Source organism: Etheostoma spectabile, chromosome 11 (genome assembly GCF_008692095.1).
Source record: "Etheostoma spectabile isolate EspeVRDwgs_2016 chromosome 11, UIUC_Espe_1.0, whole genome shotgun sequence".
Taxonomy (NCBI): Eukaryota; Metazoa; Chordata; class Actinopteri; order Perciformes; family Percidae; genus Etheostoma; species Etheostoma spectabile.
In genome coordinates, this window is record NC_045743.1 from 11,471,038 (window position 1) to 11,490,358 (window position 19,321).

General features: G+C 40.3%; 1 protein-coding gene across 2 annotated transcripts; it reads left to right on the forward strand.

Annotated features, from left to right (window-relative positions):
• Nucleotides 1-19,229, forward strand: ptprna (protein tyrosine phosphatase receptor type Na). Of its 2 annotated transcripts, none has more exons than XM_032529048.1 (24): nucleotides 1-328; nucleotides 2,359-2,409; nucleotides 6,279-6,389; nucleotides 6,870-6,981; nucleotides 7,177-7,324; nucleotides 7,665-7,860; nucleotides 8,072-8,221; nucleotides 8,411-8,533; nucleotides 8,902-8,936; nucleotides 9,023-9,288; nucleotides 9,453-9,539; nucleotides 9,716-9,795; nucleotides 9,967-10,031; nucleotides 12,794-13,003; nucleotides 13,501-13,767; nucleotides 13,881-14,028; nucleotides 14,163-14,236; nucleotides 14,803-14,880; nucleotides 15,080-15,199; nucleotides 15,505-15,671; nucleotides 16,477-16,530; nucleotides 16,697-16,761; nucleotides 17,885-17,958; nucleotides 18,111-19,229. In XM_032529048.1, exons 1-24 carry the CDS (start codon nucleotides 253-255, stop codon nucleotides 18,180-18,182), a joined length of 2,829 nt encoding a protein of 942 aa, XP_032384939.1. In that variant the 5' UTR covers nucleotides 1-252; the 3' UTR covers nucleotides 18,183-19,229. The 2 variants fall into 2 exon arrangements, with proteins under 2 accessions (XP_032384939.1, XP_032384940.1); XM_032529049.1 differs by lacking the exon at nucleotides 1-328 and adding an exon at nucleotides 688-706.
• Nucleotides 19,230-19,321: the final 92 nt, after the last annotated feature.

The following is a 19,321-nucleotide window of genomic DNA, read 5'->3' on the forward strand; positions in this document are numbered from 1 at the left end:
ACCCCCATCCTCACGCCCCGCCTTCACTGTGAGGAATTAGTTTTATTCAGCTATTCATTTATATTTTTCTTTCACATGGGCTCTTGGGGTGCACTGTGAGCTGTCGACACTGGCTGCAACTCGTTAGAAAAAGATGGGGATTTAAAAAAAAAAAAAAAAAAAACATATACATGAAAAATTGGTACCAAAGCAAAGGGACTTCGCATCTTTTCTCTCTGCGTCTCCTCCGCTGCTGGGAGGCTTCAAAGGACCATGCAACACCTTAAGCCATGGCGAGCTTTGCTCCTTTTAACCGTGCTGTGCCGACTCGGAATCTCAGATAAATACGGTAAGATGATAACGGAAGTGATGGTGGTTATACTGGTGATGGCACGGTCCTTATCAGAAAACCACGGTCATATTCCAGTGATATTCCCACAGGTAGCTACATGGTGTGTCTAAGCAAAGCTAATGACTTCACGGTGATCTCATCCGGCTGTAGGATACTTAATGCTCGGTGGCATCGCTATCATGGTCCTGTAATTCCCCAATAGAGACTTACATTTAGAGATCTGTGTATTTAAGTGTCATTCTTCCAAAATAAACTGTAAATGATTGGCCATAGAGAGACGGGCTGTGTGGGTAGATACGAGTGTAGATAATGAGATTAAACTGAGGCGGTGGAGAGATGAAGGATGCGAAGAGTGATAGGGAAGAGAAAACCTAGGTGAGTGAGTGCTTTTATTTTTATTTTCTGGTAGAGCCCGGGTTCATTTTGATCCATCCATCCATGTCATGCCAACGATCAATTCTCCTAATGCTGTTATTGGCATTATTTTATCATGTGTAGTCCTTTCTATTGAGAAGGAAGGAAAGCCACCAAATTCAGTTGTTGGGGATACATGCATAATGGCCAGACTAACATAAAAAAAAAAGTCAAGACAAAAAAAGTCAAGACAGCCGTTTTTTATGTTTTATCCATAAAAAAGAGACAAACAGTTATGCACCACTACATTTCATATGATACAATACACTGAAGACAGAAAAGACTGCTTTTAGTCAGAGATTTATTGTACATTGCATATATTCTATACTGAAAAATAATTGAAAAAAATGACTAAAGAAAACAAGTGAAGTGAAACTGTTTTGTTTAAAAATGTGTTTGCTGATACCTGAACCGTGTCAAAGTCAAATTTCACTCTCAGCAATAAAAATGGCTGTGACATTAGCAATCATGGCTGATTTATTAGTATTGACAATTGCCGCGGTAGTAGTTTAGTAGACTATTTTATATTGTTACGTGCTGAAGTTAGAGTGATTTCACTGTTTTTCCTTTTTACAGAAGGATGCAATAAACCAGCATAATTTGTGATTGATGCAATGATGCAACAAGTGAATGGTTTCTGTTCAGGTTCACATCCATTTTGCCAACTAGCTACTCACTTGCCATATTTTGCTTTTTATTTGGAATAATACATCTCTGATTTCCTTACATACACACATTCATACACATAATGCATACCATTTTTTCACTATGTTTTGTCTTAAAAGTGCAAATAGAGACAAGACGTGATTCTAGAGGGGTATCAAATAGTGAGCTGTGTCGTGAAAGAGAGATACAGACAAGACAGCAATTTATGCATATGCTGCTGTGTTACCTTCCTATCTATTGTCAGCCAGCTGCTCCTTCCCACACTACCTTCCAAGGTCTTACTCACCACCCTAAAATAAGAAGTGGTGGAATAGGTAAAAATGAAATGCAATACTACAATACTAGTGACAATGCTGTACAACTACAAACCAGTTAACAAATCAGCATAACATTGTAGCCCCAAAATAATCTTGTCCCTCTAATGGATCAGTATTTAACAACCATAAAATATTTGTCAACGTTTTAGCTTCTGCCATGCTTATCAAAGATGTATGTAGAAGCACTGATAGCCTGTCCAACCTGTATCACATTTTGGTGATGTCTATGCAGTAACAAAACTATCCAAGTGAAAATAAGCTCCTTTTGTATTGTTTTTTTTAGGAGTTACAAGTTTTTATGCTAATGAATGACACCCCATGACGATTGAGGGGGCTTTTAAAAATGTACTTGTGCAATTATATAAAGGTCTTATAAAGGATAAGTGCAATGTGGGTTGGCTTTTATAATGGGCGCATTGAAATATGGAAGGCAGGGTGTGTTTCACCAACCACTGTCCAGTAGTACATTTAAGATGATTATAATGAGTAAACCAGGGTTAAGCTCACTTAACTGCACTCTCATTTCCACCTTCTAAATGTGAGTTAAAGCAGTCGTTGCCATGGAAATTACTGTGAAAAATTGTTGTATTCTGAGTACCTGTTAGTCATCGCTTTGTCTTTTTACCTCAGGTTGCTTGTTTGAGAGAAAGTTGTGCACAGGGCATCAGTTCTGCTCAGATGGTGAGTACACACACACACACACACACACACACACACACGCACACACACACGCACACACACAAACACACACACATACACACACACACACGCACACACACACGCACACAATCAAACAATCTCTCTCTTGAGCTTTTAAGGCAGTGTACTGTATTGTTCCTTTCTCTACCTTTACAGCATATTAAATTATTAACCTTGCAGCTGAACTCAGACATACTCTCTCTCACACACACACACACACACACACACACACACCACACACACACACACACACACACACACACACACACACACACACACACACTGTATGCAACTGGAAGCATGCTAACACAAAGACTGAGTGACAATTTACAAATACAAGCCAAGGATCTTTTCTCTTTAAGCCCAATGACTCTATCTCTCTCCATCACCTGCCCCTCTCCCTGTCCTCATCTTCATTTTAGTTAGCCCCTCCCCCGCTCTACTGTCTCTATAGCAACACTGACATCACTGTGAGGTCGACACCCCCGCAGTTGTTGTGGCAATAGAGCGATGAGTCACTGACGCACAGTTCTCTGTGGAAATTGCACTTAAGCCCACGAACAGCCATTGGACGTAACACAGAATGGATTGGTGCTTGCAGTTCAGGAGCAGACTCAGGAGCAGAACTCCTCCGTCTGAGGACAGACCATGGGAGCTTTAAAATACGCTGCAAACAATCTTTGTTAGACACAAACATCAACCTAATTATTTGCGTTTAGATTATGAGGTTGAAGAGGTGTGACTGCATGAGTAACATTAATGGTTATATTATAATGATTTTACTTGACATGAATGACGTTTCTAAGGCCTAAATCAAAGGCATCAAAAATGTTATGGAAAATTAAATAGCATAGTTAGTAAATTATATAAAAATACTTTTTTGGAGCTTCTCACAGACAGAGCAGACATGTTGCATATTCTGCATTGAAAATATTTTGGCAGTTACTGTTAATATTTCTTTAGGTTTATCTTTTCTCTGGCAAATTTATAGTATATTATAGTAAATAGTAATAGTAATTACGTTATAGGTAGTTATCTGACCGCTTTATTACTCCAGTGTTTTTGAAGCAGGCTTGCATGCTGACGTACCAGGAGTTGATTGGGAGTATCAATATCAATTTTATCTCTCTGTGTGGATCGATGTAGAGACTGATCCGTTATAGGAGGCAGCTGGTAGATGAATTGGGTCTTGTGTGTCTCGGTGTGCTATATGGAATTCATATAATCTTTTAGGTGCTCTCAGCAGTTGTTTATTTGTGTCTTTTGCAGGATGTGTGGCTGGCTCTATAGACTTGACTATATGCCAGACAGATTAATGATTTTTCAGGTTGTTACAGCAACACTGTTTTGGATACATTTGGTAGAAGTAGTGGAGTGTGGAGTGTTAGACACGGGGGTCTTTCCACCGTTTTCCCCCCTCTCAAAGACAGTCAGTGGTGAAGGTGTTCTTGACCTGTTTGTGGTGCTGTAAGGTCATTTATACATGGACCAACGTTACATTAATGTTGTTATTGCAGGCCATGAAAGCCTGTAGAGTATGTTACAGTGTGAGGCCTGTGTTAAACAGATTAAGGTCATACATTTTGACCTGAGTTCTGTGTGCAGAGGTGTAGGACCTTGACCATGTCAACCAGCTGCTCCTTGAGGTGCTTACTTAGGGGATACCAGGTCAATGTACAACAGGAATCCAGCTAGCCATCTTGGGAAGGTTTGGTGGGTCTGTTGTAATAGGCCATTGTAGCACATGCACATTTTAGTGCTGTGCTCCACACAAGTGTTTATGTCTCTAGTTTGATTGGCTCGGCTAATTGACTTTACTATAACTACACACACTTTTTCTTCCTCGGGCTTACACAACTTTCACCTACGGTAGAATATAGAACACATGTTTGTAATCACAGGTTATTTAATAATTTAACTTAATTTAAACCTTTGCATATTAGCATTTGTTTTTGAAATCATTTATTTTGAGCCAAACACTGGAATTTTTATACATGTAACAGATATGCCCTGTCCTAAGATAATTACTACGGTATATCCCCTGCACAAAAGTTATATCTACAGAAATAACCCAAGCTCCAGAAATACTCCCACTCCAAGCAAGCCATACAGTTTGCTGGCTTCTCTCCATTCATCTTCCAGTCCTCCTCTTCATGTTCCTCTTCTCTCCGCCAGTCATCCGCTGGTTTACCACCAGAATAGCAGCTACTGTATTGTAACAGTATCAGTGCAATGCATTTCCAGGATACAATAGCCTATGTCACATCACATCATCGACATCAACTATTTGTAATTTGATTAAAGGTTTTGCTGACTGGGATAAAAAAAATGTGGGAGAAGATGCACAAGTTTGTATCTGTATCTGTATCTGTAGTCAATATTATGTAAAACTCCTCAGACTAAGGATCTAATTGGTTAACACTATCACAAGGGTACGGCATTCATCTGATTGTATACCCACCCACCTACAAGGAGTTAACTCTGCAAAACAGAATTTAATTCAAAACATGTCAGTCTATTTACTCTTCAAAACATTGAGGAGGAAAACATAATCTGTACTGTTTCCTATAACAATATATAAACTACATTAACTCAACCCTCACTAGTCTTTTCAGTATAACAATTTACTGTTTTAGAGTGGCAGGTTGGGTTGTGTGAGATTTAGTCAAGACTGTGGTGACTCATCAGTGCGCCAAATAAGATTTATTCCCATCACATCACAGTCTGACTATCTTTTTCTTCAGAAATCCTTCATTTTTATTCACTGAGATTTCAGAGATAGATTCAGGCCTTATGTCACTGATGTGACATCAATATTGATATCTCTGAACTCAGTAGGACATTTAAGATTCTAAATATCTAACTAAGTTGTTTACGTAACATACACTTTGTGGTGGACGGCCTCTCTCCTCTTGAATCTTTTCTATCTGATGCAGAAGCAGGACACTATGTGGGTCAGGGGTTTTCCAGTACGCCTGATTCCCTGGTTACGACCAGTTTTCATTGTAGCTCATGTCAAAAAGTGTAATTGTTTAGGCTGACATAATGCACGTAATTGGTACATCTGTTCATGTACTGCATGCAGATGTTTAAAATATAGATACATTTGGGATCACGATATAAGAACAATTCACTAAAAATAATACTGAGCAAATGCTGTCATCATTTCTGTTGCCATGAAGCTGCCTGCAGGTTAGCGACTATTCCAAATGAAATTTTCTAAAGAACTGGACTGACAGTGGCAGAACCTTGTCAAAAGCAGAGACGAGTGGCATGAGTGTGTGGGCTGTACTTCAAGGCTATGACTCATTGCTATGGGCTAATGTTCTGTATGGGAGTGTGGTCAGGTAGGGGTGCTACATAAGAATTAGGGGTGATACTATACCTCAAGGACAGCTCTGTGAGATATTGGTGGTTAAAATTTGAACATTTTTAGCTAAAAATAACAGAAAATATAAACTTCAATAAATGCGTTGTTACATTATCAGAGACTGTATCTCAATAGGCATTTGAAGGTAGCAGGTGTTACTTTGTTCTATTCAAGTAAGTAAGTGTGTCCCCATGAGTTTGCATGCAAAATATCTGAACCATGAAACAGAAGCAGTTACAGTAAATGGAGCTAAGGCCATCAGTAATATTTTTATTATTTACAAATATGGTTTTTCCCCTTATTGTCTATAAACTCAAGTAAACTTATTGTCTGTGAGCTGGATTTTAGGCCAGATGTCACTTAAAAAAAAGCTCAAGTGACTACTGGCAAAATAAGGGTTACAAATATGTGTGTGTGTGTGTGTGTGTGTGTGTGTGTGTTTGTGTGTGTGCATGCGTGTGCGTGCGTGTGTTTATTCCAGATGGACTGTTTGGTCAGTGTCGTAGCTCGAAGCAGGACTTGGTCCAGTACCAGGTGACAGTTCCTGTTTTGAAGAGAATGCAGGAAGTCCTCAAACAGCTCATGCTGCAAGGTGAGATAAAAATAATCAATAGCATTATTTAAAAAAGCAGTTGGTGTGTAGTATGTCTCTTGTGGTGATCATTTTAACTGTTTTTACATGAATTACATTCTGTATTCTATCTGCATTGTTGTACCTAGAATTTCAATTTCAGTCTTCTGTCATGTGTCAGTCTAATTCAAAGGAAAGAAAAGTAATGCAAAATAATATATTTTTAAAACAAGACTACATAAGAGTCCATAGCCATGCTAGCAGCTCTGCGAGGTTGTACATAGACACAGCTGTTCTATAAGCTAAATGTTAACGTCAGCATGCTAACATGCTCAAAACGACAATGCTAACATTCTGATGTTTAGCAGCTATAAGGTTTATTATGTTCACCCTTGAGTGTACCGTGTTAGCATGCTAGCACTAACTACATTTACAGTAGTACAGTACAGTAACAGTGCAGTGCGTGTGTGTGTGTGTGTGTGTGTGCGCGTGCGTGTGCAGGATTTTCCTGGCAAAATGACATCACTCAGTATATCTTATCAAAGGAGCTGAAGAGAGTTCCCCATACTACCCACCCCTCTAAGCCAAACTCGTCTTCTTCCTCCTCTCATTTGTGAGTACTCTCCAGTTACAGTGATATTTAATGAATAATCTATATTTTACACAAAAAAATAAGTCAAAGGACGGAGTAAGAGACATCTATTCATTGAGTTATATTTATTTCCCTCTGGACCTATTCAGTTATCCTTCCCTCCTCTCAACCCCTGTGGCTTCCTAATCCTCTCTTTGTTTCTCTCTGGGTTGCCAGGTCCAAACAGAACATCCCCCACAACCACAGCCCTAAATCAGGGTCCACACCTTCTGGGGGCAACTATGTGGACTACATGATTGTTGAGCCTCCTCAGTCGCCACTACACATGCAGACTGCCTCAATGGACCCATACGCATACCACCAGGTACACACACAGCATCCAACAGCAGGTGTGTGTGTTAGTGTGTGTGTGTGTGTGTGTGTGTGTGTGTGTGTGTGTGTGTGTGTGTGTGTGTGTGTGTCAAACTACAAAACTAGTCCCAGGCATACGTGTGTTTTAAACAGACAAACACAAATGAAATCCCAACTCATAAAACAATACGACATCACAATCTAGAATTAAACCCATTGTATATAATCCTAGATGGTAAATACATCAGCAAACACAGAAACACAAATAAATATGAATATGACATATTAAACCTTAAAAATCACACACGCATCCAGACTGTACTAAATCAGCATAACATCTCTCCTAATTCCAGCATAGATATCAAGAGGATGTAGAGAGATCCCTCATTGGAGCTGGAGCCGGTTATGCCCGCCCCTCTTCAAGGTCTCAGGCCAATCAAAGAGAGCGAGAGCGTGACAGGCAGCTGCTACAGGAAGCCTTGTCTCTGTACCTGGCGGCTGCGCAGCCCTCTTATCGCCACCGAGGGGCCGCTGCCATGGCTCCTGCAGGTAAACGAGATTAGTTATTTTCCATCACACAATAAATAAACTGAACAGATGAAAACATGAAACTTAATTGTTGTCTGGTCAAAAGAGTACTGCCATATAGAGGCTTTTTGAAGCATTTAGAGACATTATGACTAAATGCTGACCTTTTTTTATGACCTTTAATATGCTATGCTATGCTATGCTATGCTATGCTATGCTATGCTATGCGCAGGTCTGCCTTATTATGACGACCTGGAACTGGAGATGCCAGTGGACTATGTGGAAGACTACACCCTAGAGGAGAGACTTGGTACTGCTGGCAGACAACAAACGCAGAATAAAAAAGTTCCTCAGGACATCAGCACACTGTCTGGAAACAATGGTGCGAAAAAGGAACTTAATTTGATTCAAACTTAATTTACATGATGTATTACATAATTTCTTCACAACACATTTAAATAACTGCTTCAACAGAGGTAAGCAATAGGCGTACTTACACTGTGCGCACACACTACATCCATCCAATTTCTAAATTGGACAAGTCAATGCTAACGTTGCTGTACTGTGATAGATGGCCTGCTCCAGAGGATGTCAGGAGTCCTGCAGAGGTACAGAGTTGACCCCAGAGAGCTCAGTCAAGAGCAGCTCTACAAGCTAGCCCTCATTCTGCAGTTGATGCGCAAAGACAAAACAGGTAGTCTTTCAGTGATTTCTAAACTAGATAAGAATACTGAGTCATCTGTCTTTTCTCTTACACATAAAAGTGGAATTATAAAGCTACAATGTTACATTTCAACATATATATATATATATATATATATACTGTATGAAGGATTAGAAGTTAAAAATCTGCAGCCTACTACCTTTTAACATGCCTTTTATACCTTATGATTTCATTTTATCATACATTTTCCGCTAGTAAATCAAGTGTTGCTTTTTTTTAGATGTGGAGATCTTGCTGGCCGACTCTTGCGTAAATGGGAAAACAGACAATGCTAAAACAGAATTGTGTTGTATTGTAGTATTTGTTTAAAAAACATGAGCTTGTCTGTCCTAATACAGATCCTATTGAGAAAGACCTTATTGCCCTCAAAGAGGTATGTCAGCATTCATTGTCAGCAGTGTTCACAAGGAGCAATTACACACCTTTATAACTGACAGGTCTTTTATCATTCCCCCTTAGATGCAGCTGTTAAAAACAGATAGTGTGTCCCATAAGCCGGAGAAGCCTGTCCCTGTTCCCGGCTCCCCTGATGCTCCTCCTGTCCCCGCCTCCACCTCAGTGCCAACTACACCTCCAGCCAAGAGTGCCAGTCTCCCTCCTTCTGCCTCCCAGCCTCCGCAGGCCGCTCCTGCTGAAACTGGACAAAGTTTGAAGAAGCAGGGGCTGCCACTGGTTGAGGGTACAGGAGCCAAGGAGGAGTATGGGTACATTTACACCAACCAGAGGTCAGCAAGCGCTCCAAACCAGCTTTCAACTCTCTGTTTATTATAAATAAACTGCTTGAACATGAAGTCACTAAATGTCATATTACCTACAATTATAGAGCAGCATTATAGCATTTATCAAACATGATGTTTACTAGGAGAATAATTATGTTTTTCATTCGTAGTCCTCTTAGTTTGTATGATGGAGTGAAGCTGTTGGACCTACTGGCTGATAAGATACACCTGACAACAAGCAGCTTCATCAAAATCAGGTAACAACACTGTGTGTGTGCGTTTGTGTGTGTGTGTGTGTGTGTGTGTGTGTGTGTGTGTGTGTGTGTGTGTGAGAGAGAGTTGTACATTTTAGGTTTTTACTCTAAACATTAAGAATATTTGTTACAGTTTTGAAGCCTCTAACATGTGTGTCCCTGTGGTTTTGTGTTGCCAGTGTGGTGGGCCCTGCACTGACGTTCCGTATCCGCCAGAATGAACACAACATGACGGCTGAAGAGGTGGCTGCTAAAGCTGGTGAGGCTCAAATACACAAAAACACACAGACACACTAACACCTACCTACCCACACATACACACAAGCATGAAGTGAAAAGTATGTGGGCAAATTGTACTGTTGCTCTCACAATTTCTTCCTCAAATACCATTTCACCAAACTTGCGTTTTTTGTTTTTTTCCACCCAACAGTATCTGAGAAGAACTTCCTGGAGTCTGAGACAGGCCTGAAGATTGTACAGGCGGGAGTGGGTGAGGTACATGATACACACATACACAGAAACTCACTTAGCCTTTGAGGAAAATTCCCTTACATGCACACTGAAATCAAAAGTATTACACAATTATCAAAACCTTACTCTCAAGGAGCAAAACATTGGTCCACATGTGCGCCACAATAAGCACAATGTCAGCCTCACACTTTTTTGCAAAATAATACACACAGTGATTTGCAAAACACTAAACACGCTTGTATACATTAGACACAGAAGTATATCATGATGTCACTTCCTAGCAATTCCAAAGCGTGTCATATTAAGTGTCATGTTACCATACCTATGAGCCAATCTGTGAAACACAGCCATCAGGTACGCAAACACGTGATTGTTAAATCGTAAACACACCAGGTTTAGGCCCTATAAAAATGCAGCAGGTACGTTGAGTATTTTCTGTACTGTATTTTCAGTTTTTTAGATCTTATTTATTTTTTTACTGTAATTGTAACCTGTACTGGACACAGTGTTTTATGTTTGTTGTTTGCTGAGCTAATAGTGTTATACACACTACAAGAATCACAACCATGTTTGGTTGTGATTCTCCATGTTGACATGTTGACTGATTTGGATATGAGGAGAGAAATGATTTATATTTTCTTCAGTCTGCAGCCTTGGTCTTGTGTAGAGTTTTAAGAACTTACTGTATAGTTGCACTTTTCTCTGTGCACATCATTCATTTACAGTACTCTAATCACTGAGAAGTAGAATAGCTAAAAGTGTTTTAGGTGAGCAACAGCAGTGTGTTACTGGTTCAAACAGAATTAAGTCATATGAAATGTGTAAGTTTCATATACAGTATATAAATTAATAATAATAATAATAATAATATATAAATAAGTTTCATTTGGCAAAGGGTCTGAGGTGTTCTGCTAGTTGTGTGTAGGGTTTTGAAAAAAACAGTTCATTTTTTCACAATAGTGCTTAAGCAATCAAAAAAATTTAGTAACATGTAGAGCGGTTGTCAAGGCAACAGAGATAAAATCACTCCTCTGTATTCCTTGCCATTTCACTTTGATCTATTCATGAATGGACCCTCATTTGACAGATAATCAGACTTGCTTGTGTTAAATTAGATTCTGGCAGACCACCAGCTCGTTACTGGATTTTTTTGTATGAATCTACCTTTATTTATTTGTGTCTTTTAAAGTTACTGGCTTGATTATGTATGTTAATCCAGGGATGTTAAGGGATTTGCATCAAGTCCTGTCACAGGTCTTTGAAATGGTTGCTTGTGAAAGATATACAGCGAGGTGTGTTAGCGTTTTGGGAAAACCTGTACAAATCACCTAACACATGAAGGGTTAAGGACTGGTTCAGATATGGTGTGTTTGTAAACGTAGAGGATATATTTGGTATTGCTTAGTCAAATTATCATTACAGTCTTTTTTATTGCTAAATGATAGTGGGCACAACTGGAGTCACACGTGCAAAACTCTAATACAATTGGCACAGCAGCAATTCATGTGGACCAAACTCTAGTTCGATTTTCGTTGCTCTACACGCCGAGTGACCGTGTGTGTTATCGCAGTGAAGGTTGTGCATAGTGTTTGGCTGCACTGAGCCTGTTTTGAGACGTGTGTTAAGACTTTGGATTTGCTTGGAATGTGTTTTGCAGCTGATGTGAACTGTCTAGTTCAGGTGACTGTTGGTATTGCAGACTGTAGTTAGGGTTTTGCACATGTAGCCCCGGTTGTGCCCACTGTTGTTTAGCAATCAAAAAAAGTGCCATCAAAAGAAGGTGTTGAGGAAAAAAATGAGAGATCCTTCTCACTTTCTGTAAGAAGGATCACTTGGTGAGCACAAGCACTATACAAAGGCAGTACAATCATCTCGGTTATAGAGCTTGTTTTACCACCACTACATTTGCTGTGCTGTAATATTGTGTGGGGGTGTTTGTCTGTGTTTGTCTGTGTGTTTGTCTGTGTGCGCGTGTGTGTGTGTGTGTGTGTGTGTGTGTGTGTGTGTGTGTGTGTGTGTTTGTGTAAGTGTGTGTGTGTCTTTACCTCATAACAGCCGTCATTTCACTTGTTGCCATGGTGCTCAATCTCCCCCAGTCCCACCCCCTACTGTGGCTCCCAGATCCCAGATGCTATGGCAACAGTAAAAGGTGTCATTAACCTCATTATTTACTGTTTAAACAAACAGCATGCTTCCAGGCCTCTGAATCATTACCTGCGTGTCAAACTTTGTGTTTAATAAATCAAAATGAAATTCCCTTTAGAGTGACTATCAGGATAACACACACACACACACACACACACACACACACACACACACACACACCACACACACACACACACACACACACACGCACACACACCAATTGGATTCCGAGATGGGAGTGAGAATGTGTTGAATTGGGCAACTTAGTTTTAAAAGATAGAAAGGATGATGATGAAGAGGTGGAATGACACACTGCTGCATTTTTAATTGGTTCCTGGTTCATACTACCTTAACTTCTCAGACCTCTGTCTTTAAAACTTAACATCAACCTCTTGCTTAGCACACCTTGCTGTCATGTACAGTTACATAGAACCAAATGTGTTGTTCAGATGAAATGAGTGACCTTTAAATTCCAGTGGTGAGCGCAGATTCCCTGGGTAGCTCAGCTTGGATTGACTACTCTCAAAAGGCGAGATGTCAACAAATGCAGATAGCACTTAGGTGAATAATAAGGTTTTGTATGTGTTCCTCCCCCCTTGCTCACATTACTCACTGCTCTTTATGATGTTTTTCCCACCCAGAGGACGGATGCACGGGGCCTCCCTCAGGTAACCAGGGTTTCCCAGGGCTCCAGTGGCACAGTCATCACCCTTGTTTCCATGGCAGTCGTAGGAGGCGTGCTGGTGTTGGCCATGGTCATAGCTTGTCTCAGGCACCACTCTCAGCAAGTGGCAAATGGCAAGCTCGGACTGGGGCCAGAGGGAGGAGCAGAAACACACTTTGACTACCAGGTAGGGCCGCATAAGAAGATTCAGGCCTGGGGAAAGGCCATTTTGAATAAAATAGCCGGAGTTTTGTTTGTTTGCATTTACATAAGTGTCAGTGTCATGACAATGTGTAAGAACTATGTATGTTTTAAAAGGCAATACATTTTTGAATTTACATTTGTTATTCAGAGCATGTACAGCAGGTCGTAATGAAGAAATCTATTTTTAGTTAGACGGAAGAATGACTTAGAATGTTAATGTCATGAAATAATGTTATGCTGGAACAATCAGTTGATTAACTCAATCATCACAAAATAATCATCAATACTAAACAGTAAGTGGTAAAAAAGCCAAGCTTTTAAAGGCATTTGTCATCATTTTTCACAATTAGTAAATTTACCTCTACAGTAACTGATTATTCAATTAATCAGTATTGATAGTAATGCATAGTTGCAGCCCTGATATGTATTAATTACCTTGTATTCCGGTTCTACCGCTCCCTCGCCTTACTTTCTGCTCAGGAGCTATGTCGGCAGCACATGGCGTCCAAAACCTCCCTGTCCCGCCAGGACCTTGTGGCAGGGGTGAGCGGCAGCATGGCGGGGTCCGCCACATGCCCCGGTGCTGGCGGTCGAAGGGGTACGGACACGTCTCGCGTCAGCAGCGTTTCCTCCCAGTTCAGCGATGGCCTCCAGCACAGCCCGTCCTCCACCCACAGCTCCACCCCGTCCTGGAGCGAAGAGCCAGCCCAGTCTAACATGGACATCTCCACTGGGCACATGATACTGGTGAGTTTATCAGAGAGGAGAGATAATGTACTTCCTGATGTAGTACAAAAATCATCCCTTTTCTCAGCGATATTAACCTTCTACATTTTATGTGCATGTTATGTCTGTGTCAGGCTTATATGGAGGATCACCTGCGGAATAAGGACCGTCTTCAGAGGGAGTGGGAGGCTTTGTGCTCATACCAGGCTGATCCCAGTTCAGTAGCTGTGGCGCAAATCCCCAGCAACATGGACAAAAACAGACACGCTGCATCCATCCCCTGTTAGTTCATCAATGTGTTACTGTGATTGTTCCCTATCTTTATCTGTTCTGGTGTCATGTTTATATCAATCATGGATCACCCTGCTGAGTCACTTGTTCAGCGACTCAATCTTGACACCTGTTTTCTTTAACAGATGATCACTCTCGGGTGAAGCTGAAGACTGAAGTCAACCCCAATAAACAAGACTACATCAACGCCAGCATCATTGTAAGAATACTTCAAACAATCTAAAACATTTACAGTATGTGATGATATTTATAATTCGTGGTTTGTTACATGGTGATTTATCCCCTTAATGCTTTTACAATATGAGGATATAAATAAACAGACAGTCTTTTGATTATTTTCATGTCTTTGACCACCCATGTGTTTGTCCTAAGTATATATTTGAACTATAAATGAACAATATTCTACTATATATTGCTGCTAATACATTTTCAATGTATATGACTTCAGCAAGAAACTCATTAATTTGTCTTCTTTTTCAGAGAGAAAATCTGTGAACTGTGAATATTGAGACTATTTGGATATTTCTTACAGTTCCATTCTGTTTTTTAACAGCTTCTCTATCAGAACATGAACACTTAGACCTGATTTAAATCTAATCTGTAAAATAAAATCCATGGCAGAGAGGCCAAAGAAAAGATGTTGAAGCCACTGACATGCGTAGTTATAACTACATTACTTTACTGTATGAGATTGAATTGCTCCCTTACTGCAACTCATATCTAATCCTCTGAGAAACTCTGCTCTCTTCCTTTTTTAACCCATAGGTTGATCATGACCCTCGCCAGCCATCTTATATCGCCACACAGGGACCACTGCCTCACACTGTCGCTGATTTTTGGCAGGTCCGAACAATCTTCCTTCTGTTCTTTTTTCTGTCTTATTACCAATTAAGATGGTTTACTTGCTGTTTAGTGACAAATTAAAACAATGCAGGCCATCGGACCATTCAGTCCATCTGCGGGAAATCTGCCTTGTTACTCTCACACTGTACTCATTTTAATGCATGTGTGTTTGTGTGTGTGTATTCTCTCTGACTGGCAGATGGTGTGGGAGAATGGCTGCACAGTGATAGTGATGATGACAGCTCTGGTGGAAGATGGAGAGAAACAGTGCGAGCGATACTGGCCCGACGAGGGCTCTTCCCTCTATCACATCTATGAGGTTATTTTCCTGTCGTATATCTCACAACCTTGCTCTCCTGGTAACAAACATTCAGTGTAATGAGTACTTTTTCCCTGCAGTGGAGCTGTTGCCATATTGGTTTTTCTTCAAAACACAGAAGAGTGGCAGGATTATGTTAAATGTTTTTTTTTTTTACTTAAGCAAGCTTTAGTTGTCATGGATGTTTGCCTGATGAAGTCTTGGCAGGGTTGAAATGTTGCATCCATCAACTCACTTTCTTTTACCATCTTGTCCATGCCATCGCCCCTCTCTTTTCCCCCTCTCTGTGTCTTTGTGTGTATCAGGTGAACCTGGTGTCAGAGCACATCTGGTGTAAGGACTTCCTGGTGCGTAGCTTCTACCTGAAGAACCTCCAGACGCAGGAGACCAGAACCTTGACGCAGTTTCACCTGCTGAGCTGGCCGGATGACGGCATCCCCACCTCCACGCGGCCACTGCTCGACTTCCGCAGGTAAGACGCTACACAATTGCACGTAAACGTGAACGTACCGACTTTCCCCACGCGCGCCCTTGATTTCAACAGGTGCCACAAGAAGTAGTAAACGCAAAACGTTACAGGGGGTCAGGATGCAGTGTGTGTAACGTTGCAATGACTCACTGGTGCCCTAACACACCAGCAGATTCCTATCATCTTGATCGCATTCACCACATCCGTCTTTTTTTCTCGATGTCCAATCTTCCCTGCCATTCTGCACGGTGTGTTCCACATTCAATACCCTATCTATCATCTTAGCTCTCTCTCTCTCTCCCTCTCTCCCAGTGTGCAGGTTGATAGGTTTGTATTTTAACATCTCCCAGTGTCATTTTTGTGGTTTGCAGCTAGTACTCTGGCTCCAGTTGCATAGTCACAAAAATGAGCATTGGAAGGTGTGACTGGCTACTGCAAGAGGGACAGTGAATCTGTGGCTTCCTCTTCACCTATTCCTGCCTGTTTTACCATGTCACTGACGTCCACCGACTCATGCAGTTTTCTATTTCTTCCTGTCCTGGCATCCTTTACCTCAATCCTGATCTTACTATTTTCATCCGTCACGTATCTTTCAATCCTTTGTCCTTCTTTCTTGGTTACATTCTGCTCTCCTCTCATTGCCTTTAATTGAATCACAAGCCTCAAGCACCTGGTGTTGGATGCATTTATTAATGTCTTGATTTAACGTCTTGATTTAAGTTTATAATACATTATTTCATAATAAAGCCATTTTTTCTGTTCTTTGTTCTCCTTTCTTTCTCTGCTGTCCCTTGTTCCTGCTTTTCAGGAAGGTGAACAAATGCTACAGAGGTCGTTCCTGCCCAATCATCGTTCACTGCGGGTAAAAAGAAAAAAAAAGAATCAAATGAGTGTCTGACTTCGGTGAAGCACCGGAATTTACCGAATCATATAATACGAACTTTATGTGTTTGGAAAGCAGATTGAGGTAAAACACTTTGGAGAATTACAAGTGCAATGTTTTCCTTTTCTATCTCTCACTCTCTCAGTGATGGCACTAGCCGGACTGGCGCATACATCCTGATTGACATGGTACTGAACCGCATGGCCAAGGGTTAGTCGCTCTCACTCACACACACACACACACACACACACACACACACACACACACAAACAACAAAGTCTACATTTGTCAAGGCTCATTGGAGCGTAGTGTGTATACTTGTGTTACCTATTGTGGACAGCTGAGGGGGCTATAGTCACAATGTAGTTTAATGAGTCTGCCTACGTGACATTGGAATTATTCCACACTAAAGTATAGATCACTACATGTATCATTTATGGCTGCTGTTCCATACTAGGTAACACTTTAATAACCATCATTAATACATGGTCAATTTATAGTTAATTCAACTTTAGGTAATAACGTTACTAATTATCAGTAATGCTGTAATTTATGCAATTTTTTTACTAGTTTAGTGTCATATAAAATAATTAGTTTATGAATTTAAATTTCTCCAGTGGTTCATAATTCTTTTGTAAACATCTAAAAATATGATATTACAGAGCTGCAACTAATGGTTTTAATAATTAGTTAATGACTCATAAGTGGTTTTATGAAGTAACATTCAGTTGGCCCTATTAAGTCTTTTTTTGGTGAGCTATATCCCAATAATATTTATATATGCTTTCGAAAGTATTAATCAACTATTAACCAGGTTGCAACTTAATAATAGCCATCCAAATGATCTTTACATATGAGGGTTTACAAATGAATTCTTAAAGGTTTACAAATCATTTTGTGAATCATTAACAAACATTATGGGTTTGTGCGGCCAGATAGCTCAGTTGGGAGAGCAGCCGTCCATTTATAGAGGTTTAGTCCTTGACGCAGATGACCAGGGTTCGACTCTGACCCTTTGCTGCATGTCATTCCCCCTCTGTCTCCCCTTTCATGTCTTCAGCTGTACTGTCAAAAATAAAAAGGGCTGAAAATGCTGGGGAAAAAAATACCACGGGTACTGACTTAAATTAACTATCAATTCACTGTTATCTTCACCCTGACGGTATGTTTGAGTGTTTTCATAGTTGTCAGGATAACTTTGTAACCTATTTTTCTATTTACATTTACATAGAGTGCTAACAGTAAAGGTTCTTAACTTCTGTGGCGAGAAAACTCTGGCAGTATACCTCAAAAACTGTGGTCGTGATGTTTTTACTGTTCCTGTTGTTTTTAGGAGTGAAGGAGATCGACATAGCAGCCACACTGGAACACATCAGAGATCAGAGACCTGGCTTGGTCCGCACTAAGGTATCATAAATCTGTGTTTGCACTATTTAAGCACTTTTAAAGCTGACATCTATCATAATGCAACTGTACTCTGTCCTATCTCTAACCATCCCATTCACACCTTTAACATTTCCATCTCGCTATTTCTTTTCCCCACCTCTCACCCCGATCAGGACCAGTTTGAGTTTGCGCTGACAGCGGTAGCCGAGGAGGTGAATGCCATCTTGAAAGCCCTGCCACAGTGAGTCGAGGACGCAGTGAGGACATCCACAGGCACACAGGAAGAAATACTTATGACGCGCTCGTACGATCCAGTCATGTATGTCTGGTCATCACTGTAAATAAGAATTTGCTCAACCACACTTGGAGCGGTTACTGCTCATATTTTCTGCATGCAGTATTTTACCATCTACTCGTTCTCTGGGTTTTTTAAACTTTTTGGAACTTAAATAAATCATTTCTGGCAGGCTGTAAATATGGACAGAATATCAAATTATTTCACCACTATGGCACAAATTTGATCTTTGCTCTCTGAAGTTAATTAGACAACAATAAGGCCATCAGAGGTGAACTACAAGGAGTAAAAAGTTGCATTTACTGTACCCTCTCCACATGACCTGTGTCTGAGGAGTCTGACCGGACAGAATACACTTCTGTTGATGGTTGGAGTGTGACATCATTACCTATCTTACCACCCTCTGATTCCATCTTTGCTTCATCTACCCATTTACTGGACATGATGATTCAACAGATGATTTATCATCAACATTTAGGGTTTGTCCTGTTGAACATTTTTCTGTGACTAATGTTAAAATAATGTTCACCCCCTTTACAAACTTATCAAATTTCTAAGACATTCATCTGGCTGATACCCAATGAGGTTTCAATCCATTCTCTGAGTGTGTTGTTACGTGTCCACCAGAATACTGTATGCTACTGTCTAGTGTGTGTTGATATCCAGCAGGTTTTTATTTGCAAGGCTTGTCTTGACAACATGATTGTTGGCTTCAAGCACTGGTCCTGTTGTAACGTACGCTGTACCTTGACCACTTGGTACACCTCGCCTTCTGTCTCTCTCATTCTGCGCTCAAAGTAACTCTGTTTGGGTTCTTTTATTTACTCAGTGTACAACCTTCTGCTTAATGTAAATAATTCATCCTGATGATTGTGTTTATTTCATGTAGCAGAGAGATAGAAAATATCTATAAAAATGTATTTTTGACTTGACCTGAATTAATTTTGTGATGTGATGCAGCAAAAAACTAAAAAAAATAAAAGAAATTTAAAAAAGCCTTGAGTGCTCATTTTCAGGTTGTGCTTTTTGTTTTATAAAAAGTTTACATTCTTCTGGCTAGTGTGTTTTATCCATTGATTTGAAATCAAT